Source organism: Limanda limanda, chromosome 14 (genome assembly GCF_963576545.1).
Source record: "Limanda limanda chromosome 14, fLimLim1.1, whole genome shotgun sequence".
Lineage (NCBI taxonomy): Eukaryota > Metazoa > Chordata > Actinopteri > Pleuronectiformes > Pleuronectidae > Limanda > Limanda limanda.
The window spans coordinates 15,503,216-15,524,247 of NC_083649.1; the positions used below are offsets into that span (position 1 = coordinate 15,503,216).

The 21,032-nt window shown below is 42.7% G+C and overlaps 2 protein-coding genes across 2 annotated transcripts; one reads left to right on the forward strand and one right to left on the reverse strand.

Moving 5' to 3' along the window:
• Positions 1-319: 319 nt before the first annotated feature.
• Positions 320-1,277, forward strand: gsx1 (GS homeobox 1). The gene is made up of 2 exons (XM_061086600.1): positions 320-824; positions 925-1,277. The coding sequence occupies exons 1-2, from the start codon at positions 320-322 to the stop codon at positions 1,275-1,277; spliced, it is 858 nt and encodes a 285-aa protein (XP_060942583.1).
• A 5,511-nt stretch (positions 1,278-6,788) lies between these two features.
• On the reverse strand, positions 6,789-19,065 carry arhgap31 (Rho GTPase activating protein 31). The gene is made up of 12 exons (XM_061086295.1): positions 18,670-19,065; positions 15,523-15,625; positions 14,939-15,083; positions 13,196-13,278; positions 12,983-13,090; positions 12,720-12,862; positions 12,395-12,602; positions 12,186-12,307; positions 11,858-11,914; positions 11,092-11,721; positions 10,836-10,984; positions 6,789-10,481 (listed from the first exon to the last, which is right to left on the reverse strand). Exons 1-12 carry the CDS (start codon positions 18,767-18,769, stop codon positions 8,436-8,438), a joined length of 3,894 nt encoding a protein of 1,297 aa, XP_060942278.1. The 5' UTR covers positions 18,770-19,065; the 3' UTR covers positions 6,789-8,435.
• Positions 19,066-21,032: the final 1,967 nt, after the last annotated feature.

The following is a 21,032-nucleotide window of genomic DNA, read 5'->3' on the forward strand; positions in this document are numbered from 1 at the left end:
TTACGCACAGCCTGCGCATTTTAAAAATCTTGCTCCACGTCTAAAACAAAACTTGAATAGATGAAACTGTCTCCGTGAGAGAAACGTTTTCTGGCGCAAACTTCAGCTGGGCTCTATATGATAAAATGAGAGTGATGATAAAAGGGAGAATGGGGCAGTGCCGCCTCTTGCGGCGTGGGTGGGGCTGACAAGAATAGACTACATTATGCAGTTCATTTAGTTAACAAGTGAAATAATAGGGAAGCGTGCAGTGGGAATGCCGAGAGAAAGGCACAAAACCCTATTGAGAGCTCTCTGCCGCTTGCAGCGTAACCGTCACATGGCCGAGCCGAGTCCAGGCGAGTATTTAAGGAGCCGCGCTGCGCCTTCAGCACCACTCCGCTGTCCAGCGTCCCGACGCGAGCACGCTTCAGCTTCAGCCACCGAGCACCAGCAGTCTGCAGCCATGCCGAGATCTTTTCTGGTGGATTCCTTGATTTTGAGGGAGGCCAACGACAAGGGGAGCGAGAACCACGCACCGTTATTCCCCTACGCCGTGCACTCGCCGCACCACCCGCACGGGCTGGCGGGCTCCTGCCACTCCAGGAAAGCCGGGCTGCTGTGCTTCTGTCCGCTGTGCATGGCCGCGTCGCAGCTCCACCCGTCCCCGCCGTCCCTGCCGCTGCTCAAGGCGTCCTTCTCTCCCTTCAGCTCGCAGTACTGCCACTCGGCTCTGTCCAGGCAACACGCCTCCTCCAACGGCGTCAACCTCAGCCACGCACCGGGGATATACCAAGCTGCGTACTCGGTGCCAGACCCGCGCCAGTTCCACTGCATCTCTATCGGTAAGTTGAAAACCTTTGACCATTATCACAAGGAGATAAATGTACATTCTAAATGTTTTTATCAAACCACAGTGGCTGACAATGTCTCTTATTTCCACAGAAAACAGCAACAGCAAACTTCAGAGCAGTAAGCGCATGCGCACCGCCTTCACCAGCACGCAACTTTTGGAGCTGGAGCGCGAGTTCACCTCCAACATGTACCTGTCCAGACTGAGGCGCATTGAGATCGCCACGTACCTGAACTTGTCCGAGAAACAGGTGAAAATCTGGTTCCAGAACCGCAGAGTGAAGCACAAAAAGGAGGGAAAGAGCAGCGGCCAAAGGAGTGGATCACATAACTGCAAGTGTTCGTCCCTGTCGACGGCGAGATGCTCGGAGGAAGAGGAGGATGACATGCCCATATCCCCGTCCTCGTCCGAAAAGGAGGATGCAGACCTCTCCGTCTCCCCCTGAACTCTCCCCTGAACTCCACTATGAAAGATGTTTGGTCCTTCTGATTTTAAATACAGCCAAAAACAGACTGTTCCGCTTGTGTTCAGACTCTTGTACATAGACAGAGAATATTTAATCAGGGGACTACCCTGAATTATTGTATAGCTGTATACATGTTGTACGTTTTGTATGTAGTTTTTTTCTGAAAACGGTAAATTTGTTGTTGCCAATCCGATGAGTATGATAGGCATCTTTGTAAAGACAACCCTAAATGAACAACTGAAAAAAAAAACAATAGGAACAATGTTCATTAGTATTTTGGGGAAGACAGTATTTTGTATACATGGTGAATACTTGTCAGATTCAATCTACGTGGATGGAACTGTGACTTCAAACGTGGACAGCTGGGAAGAGATTCCCTCACTGTCACGTTGAAAGTATATCCTCAGTGTAATTGAAAAAATATTTATTTATTTAAAAATGTTGATACTTAAATAAAAATATTTCTGAGCGGAAGACAAACTTGTATTGTGAGTTATATGTTTTTGGTCTTTGCGCGCAACGAGTGCGCACAATTACGCACGTCAAACTCAGGGTGAGGACAGCAGCTTGGGCATTAAATCAAAATATAAAGATGTTGTGATTTCAAAGTCATAACATTGCAAACATTGGGTGATTGTGTAGATACCATAAAACGGTCAAATGAAATAAATCACCACACATTTTAACTGCCTCCCGGCTGCGGTCTTTGTGCCAACACGTGTGGATGTGCAGTGCATTATTTCAGACTGAGGATTCAGTTTGGTACCTAAAAATATATATTTTCATATTTCCTTGCATAAAGCTGATGGGCATGAGGAGTGATTTGCTGTTCCAACCATAAAGAAAAAGACTGAGGAAGTTATTGATGAGTTTCACAATTTTTACGCACGGAGCCAAAAGGAAATTGGGAAGAAGAACTATAATATCTCTCAGATTCCCAGCCAGCACTGCACAATAGGGGCAAACAAATTGGGCTTGTGCGTCTGAGGAGCACATTAGGTCATATATAAGCTGGAGGAGTAAATCAAATGCTCAATAATCTTCATCACTCAAAGGTGATGAAGACATTGTTATGAGGGTCCTCTTATGTGCTTCCCCTGGGGGACCCTCGGTTCACATATCACTGCCTGGCCCTTTGGAGCTCTTTTCAAGTTGAATCCCAGCTGAAATGATCCGTCTCGTGTGACTGAGTTAATAATCACCGTGGGTGTGCAACGGTGCATCAGGAGCGTGCATATCTTAAGATATCGATCTAACATGAAAATAAATGAGGCAAAGACACAGTTTGGTGTCCATGACCCTTATTGTTCACGTTGTTAACGCGCCAGTGTGATCTAGATTATTGCCGGTTTTATGAGCTCCAGGTGGTTTATAGACTCAAAAGAGCCTCTACAGTTTAAATTATACTATAACAGATTCAATTAGTCACTAGCATTTGGTTAGATTTTTAATTCTGAATAATTTGAGCCACACAATTCAGTAGTATTCATAGTCAAATTAGACGCAGCATTTTCAAACATAAATATAAACTTTTAAGCGAGATAAGTATTGGCTCTTTAGGTTAAAATTAGTCTAAAATGACTGTAGTTTATTATATTTTTACTGTTGTTTAAATAAATATGTCGTCTGAACACTAAAACATCTCCAATAATACCGCACCATTAGTTTGGCGTTTTGGTTCCACTTTTGTTCGCCTGTTTTACGCACCGCTACAGCTGCTCCCTGACAGAAGCTTGGTTCTCAAAATTATATTTATTACGTTGAATAGGCTTTAAATGATATTTACCTTCTTGGAAACGTATCTCTGGACTTTTTTAAAGGGTGTAAAACTGTTATTAAATTGCGCACCGCACATTATCTGCATCAGTGTGCCTTTTCTGGACGCGAAGTTTCACTTGTAAACTTTCATTTAATTGTTCACTTAACTATTTTAACAAAACTCTAATATTTGCATTTGTTAAGATATGGGATTAGACCATTTTGTTAATTGCACCATAGAGCCCCATTTTGCTCACAACGTCCTCTCCAAAGCGCCCTTTATCCATTCAATAGCCTGGGGGTATGCGCCCTGGGGGAGCTTATACGCTCGGTGCTCCAAATGCTCAATTTATTTATTCTTAATTTTGTGCCGATCAATTCATTGAAGCAAAAAGGACTACGGTGTCTTTTTAAAAAGAAGAAAGGGGAATTGTGGACGTAACCTTGACGGAGCTGAGGAGAGGGCTCCCCTGACGCTGGAGAGCCGCTTGAGTCAACAGGCGCCCATCTAGCAGACTCGCCCTTGTCTTTATTCAGCCTAATTTTTTATTTACGGCTTTTCTTTGACATGTCTCTTATCTATCAGATTAAAAGAACAGCTTGTAACAAATCAGTCTGCACGATTTACAACAGCATTAAAAGGGGACAAAGGGAGCAGGCAGTCAGTACCTGAGAGTCTGGTAGACGGCGCGGCGCTGCAGCTGATTCGATGGTTTGAAAATACGCACGAAACAAAATACTTGAATCCTGAAAAAGAGCCTTTGTACGTTTCTTTAGAAATCAAGCAATTCTGCATGACAAAGGACAATTAATAAGCCGTCTTTTCACGACCAGCAGCTGGTTTCCCCGTCAAGGAAAGTTGGAAAAAATTCAGACTGAATGCGCGCAAAAGCCCTTTGCGCGCAGACAGCAACCCAAGGTGACCCATTTGGCACAGTTAAAATAACCAAGCCGAGGTAAAAGCGAGGGAACTGTCAAAAACATTTAAGCTGAAATATCTTGAAATTGCAAATCCCTTTATGTGGAGGGACGCTGCCGATGTGGGTTAGTCGTACAAAGGAGGTGGTTAAGTTGGAGAGGCTTTGGAAACGGACACGTGGCTTCTCAATGAGAGCTCCTTTTGGACCCGCGTGGCTTGCTCTGGCACTGCACATTCAGCTACTTTACACTTCTCCCGCTGAATAAATGTGTGTACTAAACCAAATGTGTTAACTTAACAAGTTTAACAAAACACTTTATCAACTTTTAAACACTTTAGCACATTAATAACGTGTTTGTTTTTCTTGTTTTTCTAAGACAAGTCCCAGCTGCTCCACGCCTCCAGCGTCGCCTGTACACATTGAGAGCTGAGTTAAGGTTGGAAAAGAAAGGACTTTTTTTAACAAGGATGTTTTTCAAACAAGGATTTAATAGTTTGATGCACTTTTATCTTTACATTATGTGACTTTAAGATGTGTGGTGCCGTTTGTAATTTTATGTACACCTGTTTTTTAATGGAGGAACATTCTTTTTTGATATATTCTGTGTTTATGCAGAAATAAATACAGAAATCTGAGCAGGTTTTTGTGATAAAAAATATGATTACGTTTTAATTGTGCTTCAACATCGAGAAGGTGAGTGAATATATTGATTAATCTGTATATCAGGTGATTTCTTCTATATTTTGGCACAGCTTTATCTTTACATCCTGATGGAGTGGAAACAGTTTGAGTCGCTCTCTGTGTTTGTTTTCATGGCTCTGGGGAAAGTGGGTAGAATGGAACAGCAACATGTATCATTATGGACCTGTTAGCGCAGACAAAGTGTGTTTAGCCTGCTCGAGTGCCAGCGAAGAAAACCGCTCGTCAGCGCCTTGAACTGCGCCCGTTTTCTCCGGCTGCAACATTTGGACCCATTCAGCTGCACATAATCTGTTTAACAGCTAATCAGTAATGTAAGATGAAGCACTGGCACGCAGCTCCACTTATTTTGCCCCAGTCCCCCTCCTCTAATTGAATATTCAACGCGCGCACCGTGCCCTGCTTGCCTTTTTCAGTGCGCTATAGAGAATACGCCTTTTTAATTCTGGCCCATACACAAGCAGTGTCAAAGGTCGGGAAATAATGAACTGCACAGACATGGAAGTGACCTCTGGAAGCGCCGAGGCTGCTCCACAGCGAATGACTCTGAATGGGATTCCGGTCCAAAACAGTACATGTGACATTTGGATGAAACTACAGTGGATCTGTGACGACTGACGACTGGCACCTGCGCTCAGTCCACATGTGGACAGCTCATCTGAGACTGGGACACTGGGGAAAAGAGACGTACCTGGTGACTGGGGTAAATGGACATATCCAGGTTACAAAACTCTAGTTTGATTTCAAAAATAAAGATGCGTAATAAAAAAGTTGCATATATGTTGTTTTATATATATATATGTTAATTTGTTGTGCCATGTACTGTACTGTAGGTTTATTGATTATTTGAAACTAACACTTGTTGTGCATCATGTCTTGTATGTGCAGCCACACAGTGCCCGTCGTGCGTCCCTCTGTATCATAGTAAACAGCAGATATTTGATTATACAGCTACGTTTCTCTGCACAGACTTAATTCAGTTTTCCCCATATGGAAACAAGGAGTTCACAGTAAACTGAGTTAGAGAGGCATGTGCAAGTTCTTGGATGGAGGGCAGTGATGGGGGGGGGTTACACGGACGCCCTTCGCGTGCACAACCCACGCGTACCCCCGTAACCCGCCCCCGCCCCCCCCCCCCCAGCTCAACCAACACAAAGACGCAGCCCATGTTGGAGCATGACGCACAGAGCGCTGGTTGTTTTCATCCTCACATAAACAGGTGACACAGTGATTTGGCCACAGTCTGTGTGTAGAGTAGTTGCAGTATTCTCCATGCGCACCTACCTGAAGCACGCACACTGTTTCCAGCTTCTCTCTCTCTCTCTCTCTCTCTGTGTATCCTGCACTTTGGAGGCTTGTTCAGGTCCCGCAGTGTGGAGCAGGAGCGTCATCTGGTGGTAAAGACCAGATTCAGTCAGGCAACATGCACCTGCACAACTAGGCACTGGTGAGTTCTCAGTAAGAAAAAGTAAAGATTCAAATAACGTGTTGTTACTGAAGCCGAAAACAGGATTTTTGTACAGTAACAAACTCAAAGCAGGAGCAAAAATAGCAGGCAAAGCTGCTGTAGGTCCATAATACAACACATCTGATCTCCAAAGGGCCCCATCCCTCTTGGGGGCCCCTTGAATGCTCCTCATTCACACAGCAGCAGCACAGCGTCCTTTATCTCGCCTCTCTCGCTGAACTGCTCTATGAGGGTTTGGAATTTCCCTTAACTCTGAACTGAGGAAAAATAGTCCAAAGTACTTGAATCAACATTTTGACTATAACCAACACATACAAATATACAGCTGACTGCACAAGTGAGTAGTTGTAGGCCTACCTGTATTGTCTATTCTGTGGTACGAAGCCTTTTTTGAAAAATAACTGAAACCGGACCTTGCTATTAGACAAAGTCAAATCAATTAAAACAATAATACAATAAAGAAGTTCATATTTGATGGGACAGTAGTCAACGATGTAACAGTAAAAAAACTACAGTACATCTGATTGTCAAAGGAAAAACCTTAAGAGACATTTAACAACGAATGGGTGACCTTTTACCATTTAGTCACAATATAAGTACTTCACATTGGATGTGTCAGTGAAAGTAACATGTTACCCGAACCAATAACTTTGATACATTTTTATTCTCATAACTTTTGCTGTAACAAAATCCACGTGTCTTATGTACATTTCTTATTGGAACCTGTGTTTTTCCCGGGAATCCGTCCCATCAGCTTCATTATCGGTCACAAAACAAGTATAAAATAACCAACATTAGCATCCAAACGTTTTTTGATTAACAGTGTGATCATTCATTCAACAACATCCAAATCTTTTTTTAAACTGTAACTTTCCGTAACATCAAAACAATGATACATGTACGAATTACATCAGTTACAAAGGAAATACATCAAACCTGGAGATCCTGTCTGATTCAAAGCACCATCAAGGTCCCGACACATTGAATACAGTCAGTGTGCACAACGTCAGCCTCCAGTTCACTGTCACAGCAGCTCCTGGACTTAACCTTTCAAAAAAATATCATAAACACTGTTTGTTTTTCTTCCTCTTTAACTATAATACTGGTCAAGCAACACTTAACTGCAAATAAACAAAGTAATTACAGAAAATAAAGATACATGTTAAAATCCTTCTGTGGGTAAATACTGGTAATTAAACATCTGATATATTTAAAAATCAACAAAAATCCTTTTAAATATTAGTTTAAGAAATTCAGTGACACCAGCTCAACACAGAAGCAGTACAATACATCATCAGCATCAAGTTCACCGTAGTTACTGGGTTGTGAAAAATCGTCATCTGCATAAACCGGTTTTAAAAGTTTAAGTGTCAGTTTATTACAAAATTACGAAAAAGGTTTATGTCCAAACAACAGAACAACTTTAAACTTAGGTTTTAGTGTAAAGCTGAACAAAATAAAGGTTTGCATTTCTGTCAGGGGGCAGCTGTGGCTCAGGAGGTAGAGAGGGTCGTCGGTTCGATCCCCGGCGCCTTCAGTCTGTGTTCAGGTGTCCTTGGACAGATAACTGAACATCATAGTGCCTCAGATGGCTGTGCCACTTTCTGTCGATATGTATTTTCAAAATGCTGTATTGGATTTTTTATTTAAAATGTGCATAGTTCTTCCCCCACTGATTGAAACCCCAGGAAGAAAAACTTGTAAGGGTGTTGACATTAGGATTTTTACCTCCACCAAGGGGAAGGTGAAGATTTCACCAATGACAGTGATTCTGTTGATTTCCAGTATCTCAGATATACAGTAACTTTAAAAGAGCAAAGCGAAATGTCACTTTTAAAAACATGTTCATTCATGCATGTCAGTAGTGCTGAAAACATTAGTCAAATCAAAGAATATTCAATTGACAGCTATTCTTCTTCGATAATAAACTGGATATGTTGGCGCACAGTTGCATCAATATGGCCTCTGAGAAACTGGGATTAGAATCGTCTTTTTCTCCTATTTTCAGATATGTTGTAGAGCAAACAATTAATTAATTAATTGAGAAAATACTCAGCAGATTAACAGAAATCATTTCCTGATTAAAAATCATGGCCTCCTCAAAGTTTTCTCTAATACATCATGATTTTTTACTTATTGACTTCTACAATAACTTATCTCCCATATCAAACAAAACCCTTTGATTTACAACAATATCACCTTCCTGTCAGTTTAGATTAGGTCTATATATATAATTATATACTGTATCTATTTACAGACACCCAGTCTCATTATCGCTGACTGCACCTCCAGTCACTCAATCTGCCGGTGGCTCCTGCTGTCAAATATCATGGAGCGTCTCTGCGGCTGGTAGAAGCAGCTGGTGGACGTTTCCAGCCTCTGCCCGCTCTTTGGAATAGTCATTTTGTTTTGAAGCGAGATCCCTTCCGCCGTCCTGAAGTTCTCCGCCAGCTCTGAAGTGTCGTTCAGGCTCCTGAGGGACGAGAGGAGCTTGCTGTCGTCCCCTGACGGTGGGTAGTCCATGATGGGAAACGGAGGGCTGTGCAGGATGAGACTCTGAGGTCTCTGTCGGTTCCTGAAGGACGGCCTCTGTAAAACGTTCCCTCGGTTCGGTCTCGGACAATCTACAAACACTTCCAGACTGGGAGCGTGTCTCCGTGTTATGACCGGCAGTTCTGGAGTGGATGTGGTATTAACTGCGTCAGCGGATTTCTCAACATTGGGGTGTTTTTGGTGATCGGGCGCAGGCTCTTTATTCTCCAGCTCCTCCTTTAGATCTGACATCACCTGAGGAGTCGCAGCATGGATTTTCTCTGCGCTCATTTTGGGATATTCCTTTTCCTGCTCCTTCAATGCATCAAAATCCTTCTCGTGTCTGGAGTGAGGTATCTGACTGAACTGGACCTTCGGGGGGATGACAGGCACGGCTTTGGCCTGGCTTGTTTTGATCATGAACGCTGTTCGCACTGATGACACGCTGACCGGCGCCGAATTCCGGCGTAGAGGCGCCTGCCGATCGTTCAGAAACATCTCCAGCTCTGAGGTCAGCCCGTTGTTCACAGTCCCACACGAGCTTAGGAATCCTCTCTTTCCAGATGAGAACTCTGATGAGTTACGGTTCTGCTGATTAGAAATGTCTCGGATGCATCGGTACCCCAGGTCTAGGTTGAGCGAACATGGCCTGCTTTTAGCAAAGCTGTTCTCCTCTCTTTTCTCTGGAGCTGCTGCCTCGTACGACATCTGCCTGTAAAACCTATGAGATGAAACTGTGTTCTTCTGTTTTGTTGTGCTAGACTTTCCTGCGTGTGTCTGTGCTGCGTTGATGCTGTTCACACTGACCCGAGCAGGTACTGACGGAAAATACATCCATTTGCTTTCAGGTTTGCAGCTGGATGTTTGCAGGACGGCTCCTGGGGGGCGTTCGTTGCTCTTACTGTCAGATTGTTTGCTATTATCGACCGAAGGAGGAGGTGAAATCTTTACCTCCGCAGAGCTCAACGTTTCTCTACAAGGGTAGAAGGGAGACAGCTGGTTGAACAGCTCCTCCATGTCTGGTGAGTGCAGAGGACTGGTCACCCATTGCTTGTTGGAGCTAAAGTCCTCCCAGGGCTCCACTAAGTCCAGATCTTCCATGATTCCTGTGCATAGATCGTCATCGTCGAGGTGCAGCAGCTCCAAGGCTTTACGTCTCTGCTCCAAACACACGGAGAGCCTCTGGATCGCCTCCGCCTCCGTCATCGCACTCCGCTTTGCTCCATCACAGGGGATTTTTTTGTTTTCCCCAGGAATTTCCCGTGTCTGTGATTTGTCTGTATCACCTGCTCCTGAAACGCCTCCAATTGCTGGAGCATCCTTTGCTGTCGGAGGAGCCAAAGCTTTATCCAAACGTGTTTCTGATAAAGCAACATGGCTCTTATTGGTGTGCGCTGGTTTATCTTTGTCCCAGTGTGAGGCTCCTCGATGCCGCTTCATCTCTTTCTCTCCCACCAGGTCAGCAGGGCAGACGTTTCCTGTGCTTCCACCGACAAACACGTCAACATTTTTGTGAAGAGAAAACAAAATGTCTGATTCTGAAGGTTGTCTCTTTGCAGAGTCTGATCCAGTGGCGAATATGCGATCACTCAGAGAGGTATTTGAAGGCTGCTCCCTGCAGAGCAGAGACGGAGAGCTGCGGCTCCGCTTCGACTTCACGTCCATCGTCAACTTCGTGCCCTCACAGGTCCTGGAGCTGAAAACAGGTTTGAAAGTCTCATCCAGGAGGTCAATTTCAGGTTCGGTTATCTTCAGCTCCTGGTGGAGGTCAGGCCACAGCTCGTTCCCAGTAGAACATCCTTTGTCCTGAGAAGGAATACAAAAATAAACAAAAACAGACAGGATTAATAATAAAATAATAATAAAAAACATGACCATCTCTCTATACTGGTTTTAGACAATGTATTACTTGGCTAAAATATATGAATAGCAATGGATTTGATAAAATTGTGATGTACTTTAAACTTGGAATAATACCATTTTTACCTATGGATCACAGTACTTTCATTTGACTTGGTTACACCTGAGAATAGGACGGATCAGTGGTAATTGTGACTGATGCTTTATGGTCTCTGATTTGCTTTTTTGAACAAGGTATTTATTTTTTTATATTTGTTTCTGGCAAAACTGCTAACTACACATTCACTACAAATGATTTACCAGTTGTAAAGCTGCAGGTTGCTTGTGCGGTTCTTTCCCAGGAGATGGCGCCACATCTTTGCTTTCTCTTGCTTTTGCAGTGGACAGCGTTTTCAGCTCAGAAGTGCTCATCCCTCCTTCTCCTTCTGGCGTCACTTCTTTGCGTGTATCTGAGGGAAAAGCAGGTATTTAAATGGTTTTCTTTGCATCATTACTTCTTACGCATGGTTGACCTGAACGAGCCATTTTATAATGTGATAAATGAAGATGTAGTCACCCTCAGGTCTAGCTACAGAGGTCAGCTCCTCTGTATTTTTCTTCTCCGTTCCTTCCTGCTTCTTTGGTTCCAGTTGGGGGAAGGTGTTGCTCTTTCCACTGTTGCTGCTCTGCTCTGAACTTTCTTTGCAGGGTTTCAAAGTGGCTGCTTTGTCCTTGGCGTGGCCCCTGCATGGCGTGCTGTTGGAGCTGATAACAGCCGACACACGCAGGGGAACAGACACAGCGAAAGGCTCAGATATGTTGACGGCTCGCCTCTGATGCCGCGGCGAGGACTCCAGCGGGAAGAAGCTTCCTGGGAAGGAAGGCCGAGATGAGCTGCTGTGGGAAGAGCCTGAGTACAACATCCTCCTGTTCTTCGGAGACGTGGGTTTGTACCCGCTGAGGTCCTCGCCTTTGAACACCTTCAGTTGCTCTGGCAGTGTCTTTTGAGAGGAGGCACCTGGTGACCCCTTCTGGTTTGTGCCGGAGCTCCAGCCACCCGTCGCTCCGGCCACTTTCTTCCCTTTTAAATCCCAGTTTTGGTCGTGCTCACTCAGGTCGTAGTCTGAACCCAGTGTTCTGGATTTCACATCTGGAAGAAACATGCTGCCCGGTCCTCCAGCTGGACTGTTTCCTGTTCTGTCATCATCTGCACAGTGGAAATAACACAGGGGGGAGAAATATGTAACAGATTAAACACCATATTTCATATCAAGGCATAGACACAAATATACAATGCACAGGACATTTTCATGCAAATGAATATAAGTAGGCTTCAGCCCCACCTGTTGGTAAAGAGCACAAGGACTCCATGCTCCTGGATGGACGTAGAGCTGCCTTTTCTGTGGGGAACAAATCCAATAATATTCACAAGGGTCACATTTTCTATTTCATGGACAGGACTTTGTGGTGGAGCTTTAAAGTCAAAAAACATTTACAATTTGAAATGTACTATACTATTGTGCTATTCAAATAAAATTCTTAATTTTTTAATTTTACATTAAATTACTTAGGCACCTCCATCACAAGAGTCCTCCTTACTTACCCCTTATATTACAGTGGAAATAAATTACTTAGTGACCTTTCCCTTATATGTGTACGGCTGATCATTACCTGTGTTCCCCTGAGCTCTAATGAACACGCTGCCGTTCCGGCTCAGTTTTCCCTTTGAGTCCACAGACCTTCCCAGGTTGAAGATGGACTTCCACTTCCTCGATTTCCCAGAAAACTTTCGTCTTCGAGACAAAGAGAGATCATTAAACCCGACGCTGATCGTCACCTTGTCCTTACAGAAATAAATACAATCGTCAATCTTGTCATACTTGCTGTCTGATATGTCTATGACGGTGTGGTAGAGCGTGGCAGTGCTGGTGCCAGGAAGACTGTTCTCTCGCTGACGCTCTCTGTGCACAGGATGGTTTGGACTTAAGGAACGGGCCTGAGCTTCTTCCAGGCTCATCAGTTTCATTGGCCCACATTGGCCACTGATCGGGATCGTGGCGTACTTCTCCCCACACATCAAACTTGGTCCTAGAGAGGTGGAATAAGACCAGGTTTCAACCCCTTTGTCATAATATCAATAATAATCCAGGGTAGAACCATTTGGTCACTTAGGCCTACAAATCTCTGACAAATGAATGTTCCTACCGTCTTTGGGATTGATATGCACCGAACCACTGCTGAAGATCTGATTCGTGTTGTTTAGAATAAACTCGACCACTGACTGTTGTATTCGCACCTCCTGGAACGCCATGTCTCCGTTAGCAGATGACGTCTCGATGTTTTTGGATCTAAGAAAAATAAGAGATGAGGAAAAAAGCTATTGAAACTCATCAGAGCTTCGAGAAATAATATGTCAACGATGAATGACCGAAAAAGAAAGTCATCTGTGAAAAGGTAACAAAACTCACCTTAACAGATTTGGAGCCCACACCAGGGCCAGGTTACGGATGTGCATGTTTGTCTCAGTGCTCAACGTGGCGAGGTGGGTCAAGTGTTTAGTCAGGAACTCCAGAGTCCTGAGGACAGTGAATAAACACTTTTATATCAACATTATTGTATGAACAAGAAAAAGGTACATATCAAATGCTGAGAGTGAAACCGGCTTTGGTAGAGAAGTGTACCTGAAGTGAGGGGTTGGCAGCTCTTTGATGATCTTCTGAATGTATAAAAGTCTCTCATGATCGCCCTGGACAGAGACCACGTCCTGCATGTGAAACAGACAGATGTGCATGTCAAAGGAATTCACATCCAGGGTTGGTCAAAATAATAGAAGGATTTGGAGGGACGATGCCTGTAACTAGCCAGCAACGTGTTTATTATCTCTTTCCAGGTCATGATTATGGTGTACTGTGGATTGTGAAGTGGAGGGTTCGGGTTAGGTTAACCCCTAAATATCAGCGTGTGGTCTCCGCCGCTCTCTTGAAATTCTTGCCGATAATGATCTTTAATTTGTCTGCGAAATCAGCACACATTCCCTTACAATAACATAACATATAACAGCTGGTTTTACCAATTCACACAATCAACGCATTGACCGAGGCTCGCTGCTCAGCTCTCTGGCTCAACAAATGTAAACAGACATGCTGGAGTGCGTGTATTCCCACTAATGTGATTGAGGCCTGAGCAGCAGCATTTACTGGTCATGTGTGAGGTCATCAACATGTGCTGTTGTGCAGTCTTGTGTTGTTTTGTCAAGTGGCCCAAACACAAAAACAAATTTTGGATGTTTTTTAAATATTCAACTTAAAAACAAAGTGTCAGATGGAATAAATGTGGAAATGAAAACACTGATGTCATCGAGTACGCGGCTCCTATCAGAACACTGGGTTCAGTCTTTCCAAAACAAGAAAGCTCCACAATCGGGCAACAGTGTCCCACTATTATGTTCGTCTTCATGTTACACCATGTGAGGAACCGATTTTTCCCAAAACACTGGACTACTGGAGTTTTCGGGCACCAGCAGCACGAGGTGTATGAATGCCAAGGTATGCAAATAGTCCAACAAGGTACAAAAGAACGCTTCACACAGAGCATGAACCAGGTCTCACACTCTCGTATTCTTGCTCCTCACCCCCCACACAAACCTACGAGATGTGTCATCCCGAATTTGAAGAGATTTTACTTTTGTGATACTTTGAACACATTTCTGGCATCTTACAAATCTTAAAATCCCTTGTGAACCAGAAGGACCACAAACCAAATATTTGTATCTTTAAAATCAGGCAAAACACATCAGAGCAGACCCTAGCAACAGAGGAATCCACAAACACACATAAAACATGAATAACATAATAAACCCGTCTCTAACAATCATATCATCAGAAAGAAGTCTTCTTTGTATATGTTGCCTCTCAAATTTCAGTTGACATCTTGTCATTGAGCTGTTTTCTCCAGGGAGGAGATGAAAACAGAGATATATAGTGAGCCAGAGAGCTGAGGTCACACTCATGAAAGCTGATCGTAAATAATATGCTGACACAGACATACTATATCATGAGGAATAGACACTGCTCCGTCACTTCTAACGCTGGGGCTGCCTTGCTGTGTGTAACTAATTATGTTTTCACCCCTGTTTTTCCACTTTAACATTGCAAGGACGTCTGACATTTTTGTGGATTTCTAAAGAAACAACACAGAGATTGGAATGAAAGGACGTATTTAGAGGAATGATATCAATGAGTGTACGTAAGGTGCGGCTTGATTGAATGTATCGGGACTCTCGGGGATTGACGGAGGTATGTGCTGTGCTACGCATTTCCAGTTTGAGTTTGTAAAACATTGGTTTAGATTAAATCCCCTGTGAAACCGGAGGGTTGTTTAAGCTTTGTCAAAACTGTGGGTGAGATTTGAACGTATATACTCACCGTGAATTTGCTGTAGAGCTCATAAGTGAGCAGGGGATTGGGTAGCTCCCTGAAGTACAGCTTACATAAGGAACCCACACAGTGGATGTCCTGGAGGTACACTTCCTTTGTAAGGTCAGGGCACGCCTCAGAGCAGAATTCCTGCCTGCATGCGCACACACACACACACACACACACACAGACACACACACACACACTTGGCTGAATACCTTGATTGTTTAACACCCCTGCTAACTGCTGTTGCAGTGTGTGGATTGTTATAATGAACCTGATCCGGTTCACTGACATTGTTGTGGAAAGAAAGCAAAAAAAGATGGCAAAGAAAAAAGAAACTCAATACTAACCTGAGAAAACAATATCATGCAAATTGAATATACCCTATAGTATTTATTTGGTGTACATAGATTAAAACAACTGATTGACTGAACTAGTGTTATGGACATAATTTGAGATACAACATCTGATCATAATATCAATAAGTAATCAGTACGATCAGATGTTTCATATTTTCTACGACCTGGCACAGCTCATCAGATGGAGTTTCTACTACAGTTTGTTGTGCAGCAAACCTGTTGCGTGAGTACCTGAGACGCTGGATGTTTGAGGTGACCCCCGACAGCCTGTAGATCCCGTCCACAATCCCATGCTTCTCAATAAACTCTGAACATTCCTTCAGAACCTGCGGAACTGGAGTTAAAATATTGTCATTGTCAGTATCAGAAACCTTTTTTACTTTTTTCACATTGCACATGTCTTTAAGTTTTAAAAGCAGGAGATGGAAACAGTTTATAATGTGGAGTTTCAGTGGTAACAATGCACATAATGGTTGGCTTCATGGGTTTGTTCCACCATGGCTGCTTTATATTCCTTAGGGTGGCTGATTGTAGGTGGACTTTGGCAGGAAGTTAAAAATGGTTTGTTTGTTTCAAAGGAAGGTTGACACACCCAGTCCTTGTAGCTGGTATTACTTACGACATTTCCTCTAATAGAAAACAGCTTTTGAAACGTTACCACTGACCCACACGGCGTTCTGAGCCACAGCACATCACCTCCTGCACACAACTGGAGTTTGGCCACACTCTCTTTAGAAATCTCAGCAGATTTAACTGTGGCTTATTCCAGAGCCTGTCGAATCACATGCTCGGATTCAGTTGGAGCACAACTTCCCTTGCGGCTAACACCGAAAATAACAATTTATTGGAAATAAGTTTTACTCGTGGGGGGGAAGCTGATTCCTTTTAGTTATATTCTGTGTTTTTTTGTTATGCATGTACGCCTGGACACAGAAACTGGCCTTTGTGAGAAGGGGGGGAGAAAACAGAGACAATGACTTTGTTGTATTTGTGACTTGTTCTTACAAAAGCACAAGATCAGCACACATTCAAAAGTTTTGCTTGGTACAACCTTGATTAAATGTGCTTCTCTTCAAATATAAAGAACGTGAAATTCCTTTAAATTGCTCCTCTAATTTTCAGTCTCCCACAAACCATTAGTGTGACTCCAAACATTAGAGTAATTACTTGTGTGGCAGTGCTGGTTTTAGGCCATTAAATTAATAGACCCCATTGTAAACATAATAGTCTTTCATAGATAAAAAATAATGTACAGGCTGAGACTAATGCATTTTAATATTGTAGTTTCTGTGTAAGACTTAAAAATGCCACCATGCTGCCAACAGGAGTACAGCTCTCCACAAAATGAATGTGTGAATATTTTAGGCAGTGGTCAATCACTGCAGACCAAGAATCTCCCATTTACACACTGATGTCTTTGACTTAATTGGACTTTAAGTGACATGCCTGTGGTCAAACTCTGGACGATGAACAACTCTGTAGCCTTGACTTAATGTCTCTCAGTCTCAGCGTTGAGGGAAGTTTTCTGCTTCTTGTAGCAGCAACAAAATACAGTTTGTCTCTCGTTCAGATATGACGTAAGACCGTAATTAAATAAATCAACGAGTGATGAAAGAAGAGGAGGCTTTAAAGTTGATTCTCGACACAGACGATGTGGTTTGTAATAATTCATGGATCGTAATGAAAACCAGGCACATTTGTGGAACTAATATCTATGAGTGCTTGAAATGGTCTAGGTGGAAGTAGGCCTTCTCCTGAGAGTCATTTTAGTTTGTTTCTGCAGTTATTTGTAATGTACCAATAAATGCTGAAAGTGCAGATACTGCTCAATGGTTCACTTTACACAACCTACAGTTTCCTTTTTTTTGTAGCTTTTATAAAGTTACTTTATTGCCGTATGTGGACTAAAACACATCTAAGGATTCAGGGCCAGATATAACACCATTGTTGTTCCACAGTTTCCTTCACCCTGAGGGAATAATGTGGGTAAATGCTGGTTTTAAGAGTCGTTTTATTCAAATTACTGTAGTTTTAAAACAATGACACGACACACATGTTATTCATAGAATTACATAATCATGATCTTCCCGGTCTGTGAGACAGGAAGTCTGTGTTTCATGTCTTATTTTTAGGCCCATGAGAGATTTGGACCTTGACACAGGCTTTTGGTTCATCCCTCTCAAATGCTAATATATGTATTTCACTTCAATTTTACAAAAGGTAAATAAACTCAATATGTTGCTCAGTATAGTAACATTATGTTGGATTTTCAGTGACGTTCTGATGCTACATGGGGACGAATTCTTATTCTTCTGATCAGTTTTTTTATTTCTCTTTTATTTCTGTGAAGGACATTGAATTGCTGTTGGAGATAATGGCCTATACAAATAAACAGGCATTGCATTAAAACAGACCACATAGCTTTAGAGAATAAGGGCATCAGGTACATCTAATACACTGCTCAGAGATATATTTTTAAATGAAAAGGTTCCGATGTATCCAAACTGAACATCTAGGTTTTCCTCTGGGGATTATGAGTCAGTCCACAATACGTCTCCTGGACATCCACGACGAAGGGCTATGACACACACCTCCTCCTCACTTCCTGCACTGAAACGCCCCGCCTCACACTGTGTCCACTCCAACAGGTCTTCCTTTAAGTTATCCTCAACGCAGCTATTCATGGGCCTCCGCACGTGGAACACTTGTGTTCACCGTCTCTTTTTCCCTTACAGATCATGGTTCTCCCCCCAAAAAAGTCACAGATGATGTTTGTGAGAACAGAACAAAGAACTCGACCACAGGAAACAAACAGGAATTAAAGGATCAAAAAATAGAAACCTTGCAAAGAAAACAAACCCACATATTTGGACTTTTTATGATACGTTTGGTTTGTTTCTGCTTGTTTTTTTCTCTCTCTCTCTCTCCTCATCATTCTCATCTCTAAGCAACAGCGCCGCCCAGTCTTTTGTCAGACACAAAAGTGGTGAAAGTAACTATAGTCTCTGTGGGAAATTGACACAAGAAAATGTAAGAGCCACACCCAAAGTCACAAATGACCATTTAATACAGCCAATGGGTGAATGAATGGTCTTCTCATATATAAGAAAAATGTATGCTTCATATATAAGAAACCCTGCATTTGTTACATGAAGGCAATTTTCTGTGTTGATTTCACCACAAATATGCATCTAAAAGGATTTAACATCTATGATAATCTATGACATTATCAACAGAGGTGTTTTTCTACAATCATTGTTATCCTCTCTTTCTATATGTATGAGTCATATCTGATGAAATAAATCACGTGTAGTGTGACGATAACTGCTTCTAACAAGTCTTCAATCTTTAGAAAAGGCAAAACAAAAAAGGTTTTACCATCTTGTCCTGAGTTCTGGAGATGTTCTGTCAAGTCACAGCCGAACGCATTCTCACTTCCTTTCTTTTTCAACTTCTGCTTTGTCCCTTTATTCTTCATGTGGCTCCAGTTAGTCAGTCCAGATGATTACAATGAAAAGCTCCTTGAAGGCACAGCGATCGATCCATATGACCCCGGTAAAAAAGCTTGAGCTTGCGGGTCAAAAAAGCAGCGACATAGAAATCCCAGCAATCGGCTCCCAAGACGCCTGCATCCGCTCACATTCTGACTGACCACCCTGTCGGAGGCTGAGAGCAGAAGTGACGTCACGTTTGAAACTTTTAGCTCTTTCAGATTGCCGTGTTTCAAGTGATGATCAGAGAAAAATACACAGCGTGACTGCAGCTCGGCCGGGACGTGGCAGTCCACTGCGTTATCTCAAGGAGATTTGCAGAAACAGCATTAGAATCGCTTGGTTTCCTGTTGTTCTTTCACCCCCAGCCAGTCTCTCGCTCCCTCTCTGCTCCTTTTTTTTTTATCTCCTCCTCTTTTCCTTCATTCCACACAGTCTCCCCTTCTCACTGGTTTCTCTGTGGCTGAGGAGGCATCAAGAGAGGCAACCCCCCCGCCCAGGCACATTAGTTTGTATTTTCATTCCGATTTCCCCTTTTTTAAAATATTCTATGTTTAGAGGTGGATTCGTGGCAGTGGTGTGGCAGGGATTTTTGAAATGTTGAGACTGTGTGAAGGGGAGGGAAGTGAAGTGAGGGGAGGAGAACAGCTGACTTCTGTTTCTCTCCTGGTTTAGGAATTACTGACCTCTTTTATCCCATTTTTTTCGTGTGCCCAAACTCGGCGCTAACGGGAAAGCTGCTCTCTGCCTTCCTGAATGCTCCCTATGTATACAATTTCCTGTGCAAAGAGCCCGGGATCGAAAACAAAAACAGACGAGTTCTGAAGGAAGAGGGAAGTGGGAGGCGACTGAAGTGAGGGCCTGAAGGGCACAGATGGGAAATGGGGGGAAATCGGGGGGGTGGGGGGAGTGAGGAGACGGACGACACATGGTTCTTGTTACTCACAGCTATGCATGTCATCTTTTTCTTTTTAAAAAAGGGATTATAACTGTTCGGCAAACGCATAATTAGTGATGACATTAAATAGATGTATGGCTTTAATGTTAATCTCATTAAATAAATAACACTTTCATTCAGTTCTTAAAGTATTTATGTCACTTCCTGTGCAAGTAAATGTAATCCAATTACAATGGAGGGCACTACATGAGAAGGATCACATAAAACTCAGTGTATTGGTGATTTATTCCTCAAACTTGTTGCCTTTGACAGTATCAGTTACTGACCCTAAAACCAAATTATATAAAATGTGACGTGACATTTTAAAGCTGTAAAAAAACACTGAACTTTCCCTGAGGTGATATTTTAAGACCTAATCACTAATATTAATATGTCTGCCCCTGCTGTTTAAACCACACTGACAGCAGTAATCTGCTTGGTTTTAAAACATCTAAAAGTCTGATGTCAATCTGGTTTGGGTTTGGAGTAAATGGAAACTTTTCATATGGAGTTTCTGAAACCTCAACACAACAGGTTCTGGTTTACAATGTGACACAATTATACACAAGATTAAAATTATGTATGAGCTGTATAGCTTAAAAGCACTTACAGGCTTCATGACAACAAGAAGCATGTTACTCCTCAAGAGGTGAAAGCAGGTGCTTGATGCTTCAGATCTCAGACAATTCCTCCATTTTCTTATTACAAATGTTCAAATTACAGATTGAAGTGATGCTTTTAACTTATATAAATACCTTAAATAATAGATATTCAGGTCAGTGGAATCAAGCTGTAAACCCTATCGTATCATCACCATTTAAGTTGAAGTGGTGAATTTGCCAGCAGAAGCTTGTTTACCCATCAAGCAGTTACGAAGCAAAATCATTCATCTGAAATCACGTTTGTTTCCACCTGCTGAAAAAAGTCTGTTTTATCTCTGTTTTGGTCTCCACCAATGACTTGTTGTGCTAAAAGCAGCTGAGAGAGCCAATTGAGTGAACTAAGAGAGTCATATCGGGACAACCGGAAAATCAGGACAATGAGCTGAGAAGATACTGAAGCTATCATTACAGAGCTGAGAAAAAACTCTGGAGCTGAAGGATTCTTCACTACAAGTGACTCAGTTCAGATGTAAGTTATCATACGATTTAGAAATCATTTAGCAGCTCGAAGTGTGTTCTAGTTTCTTGTTTTCTCAAAGATATCTATTTGGAGGTAAGACAGCATCCATCCATTTGCTTTATCTTCAAATTCCTATTCAAGATAATGGGGGTCATTGGAAGGGAGGGGGTTTAAAGCCATGCAGTGGCTGA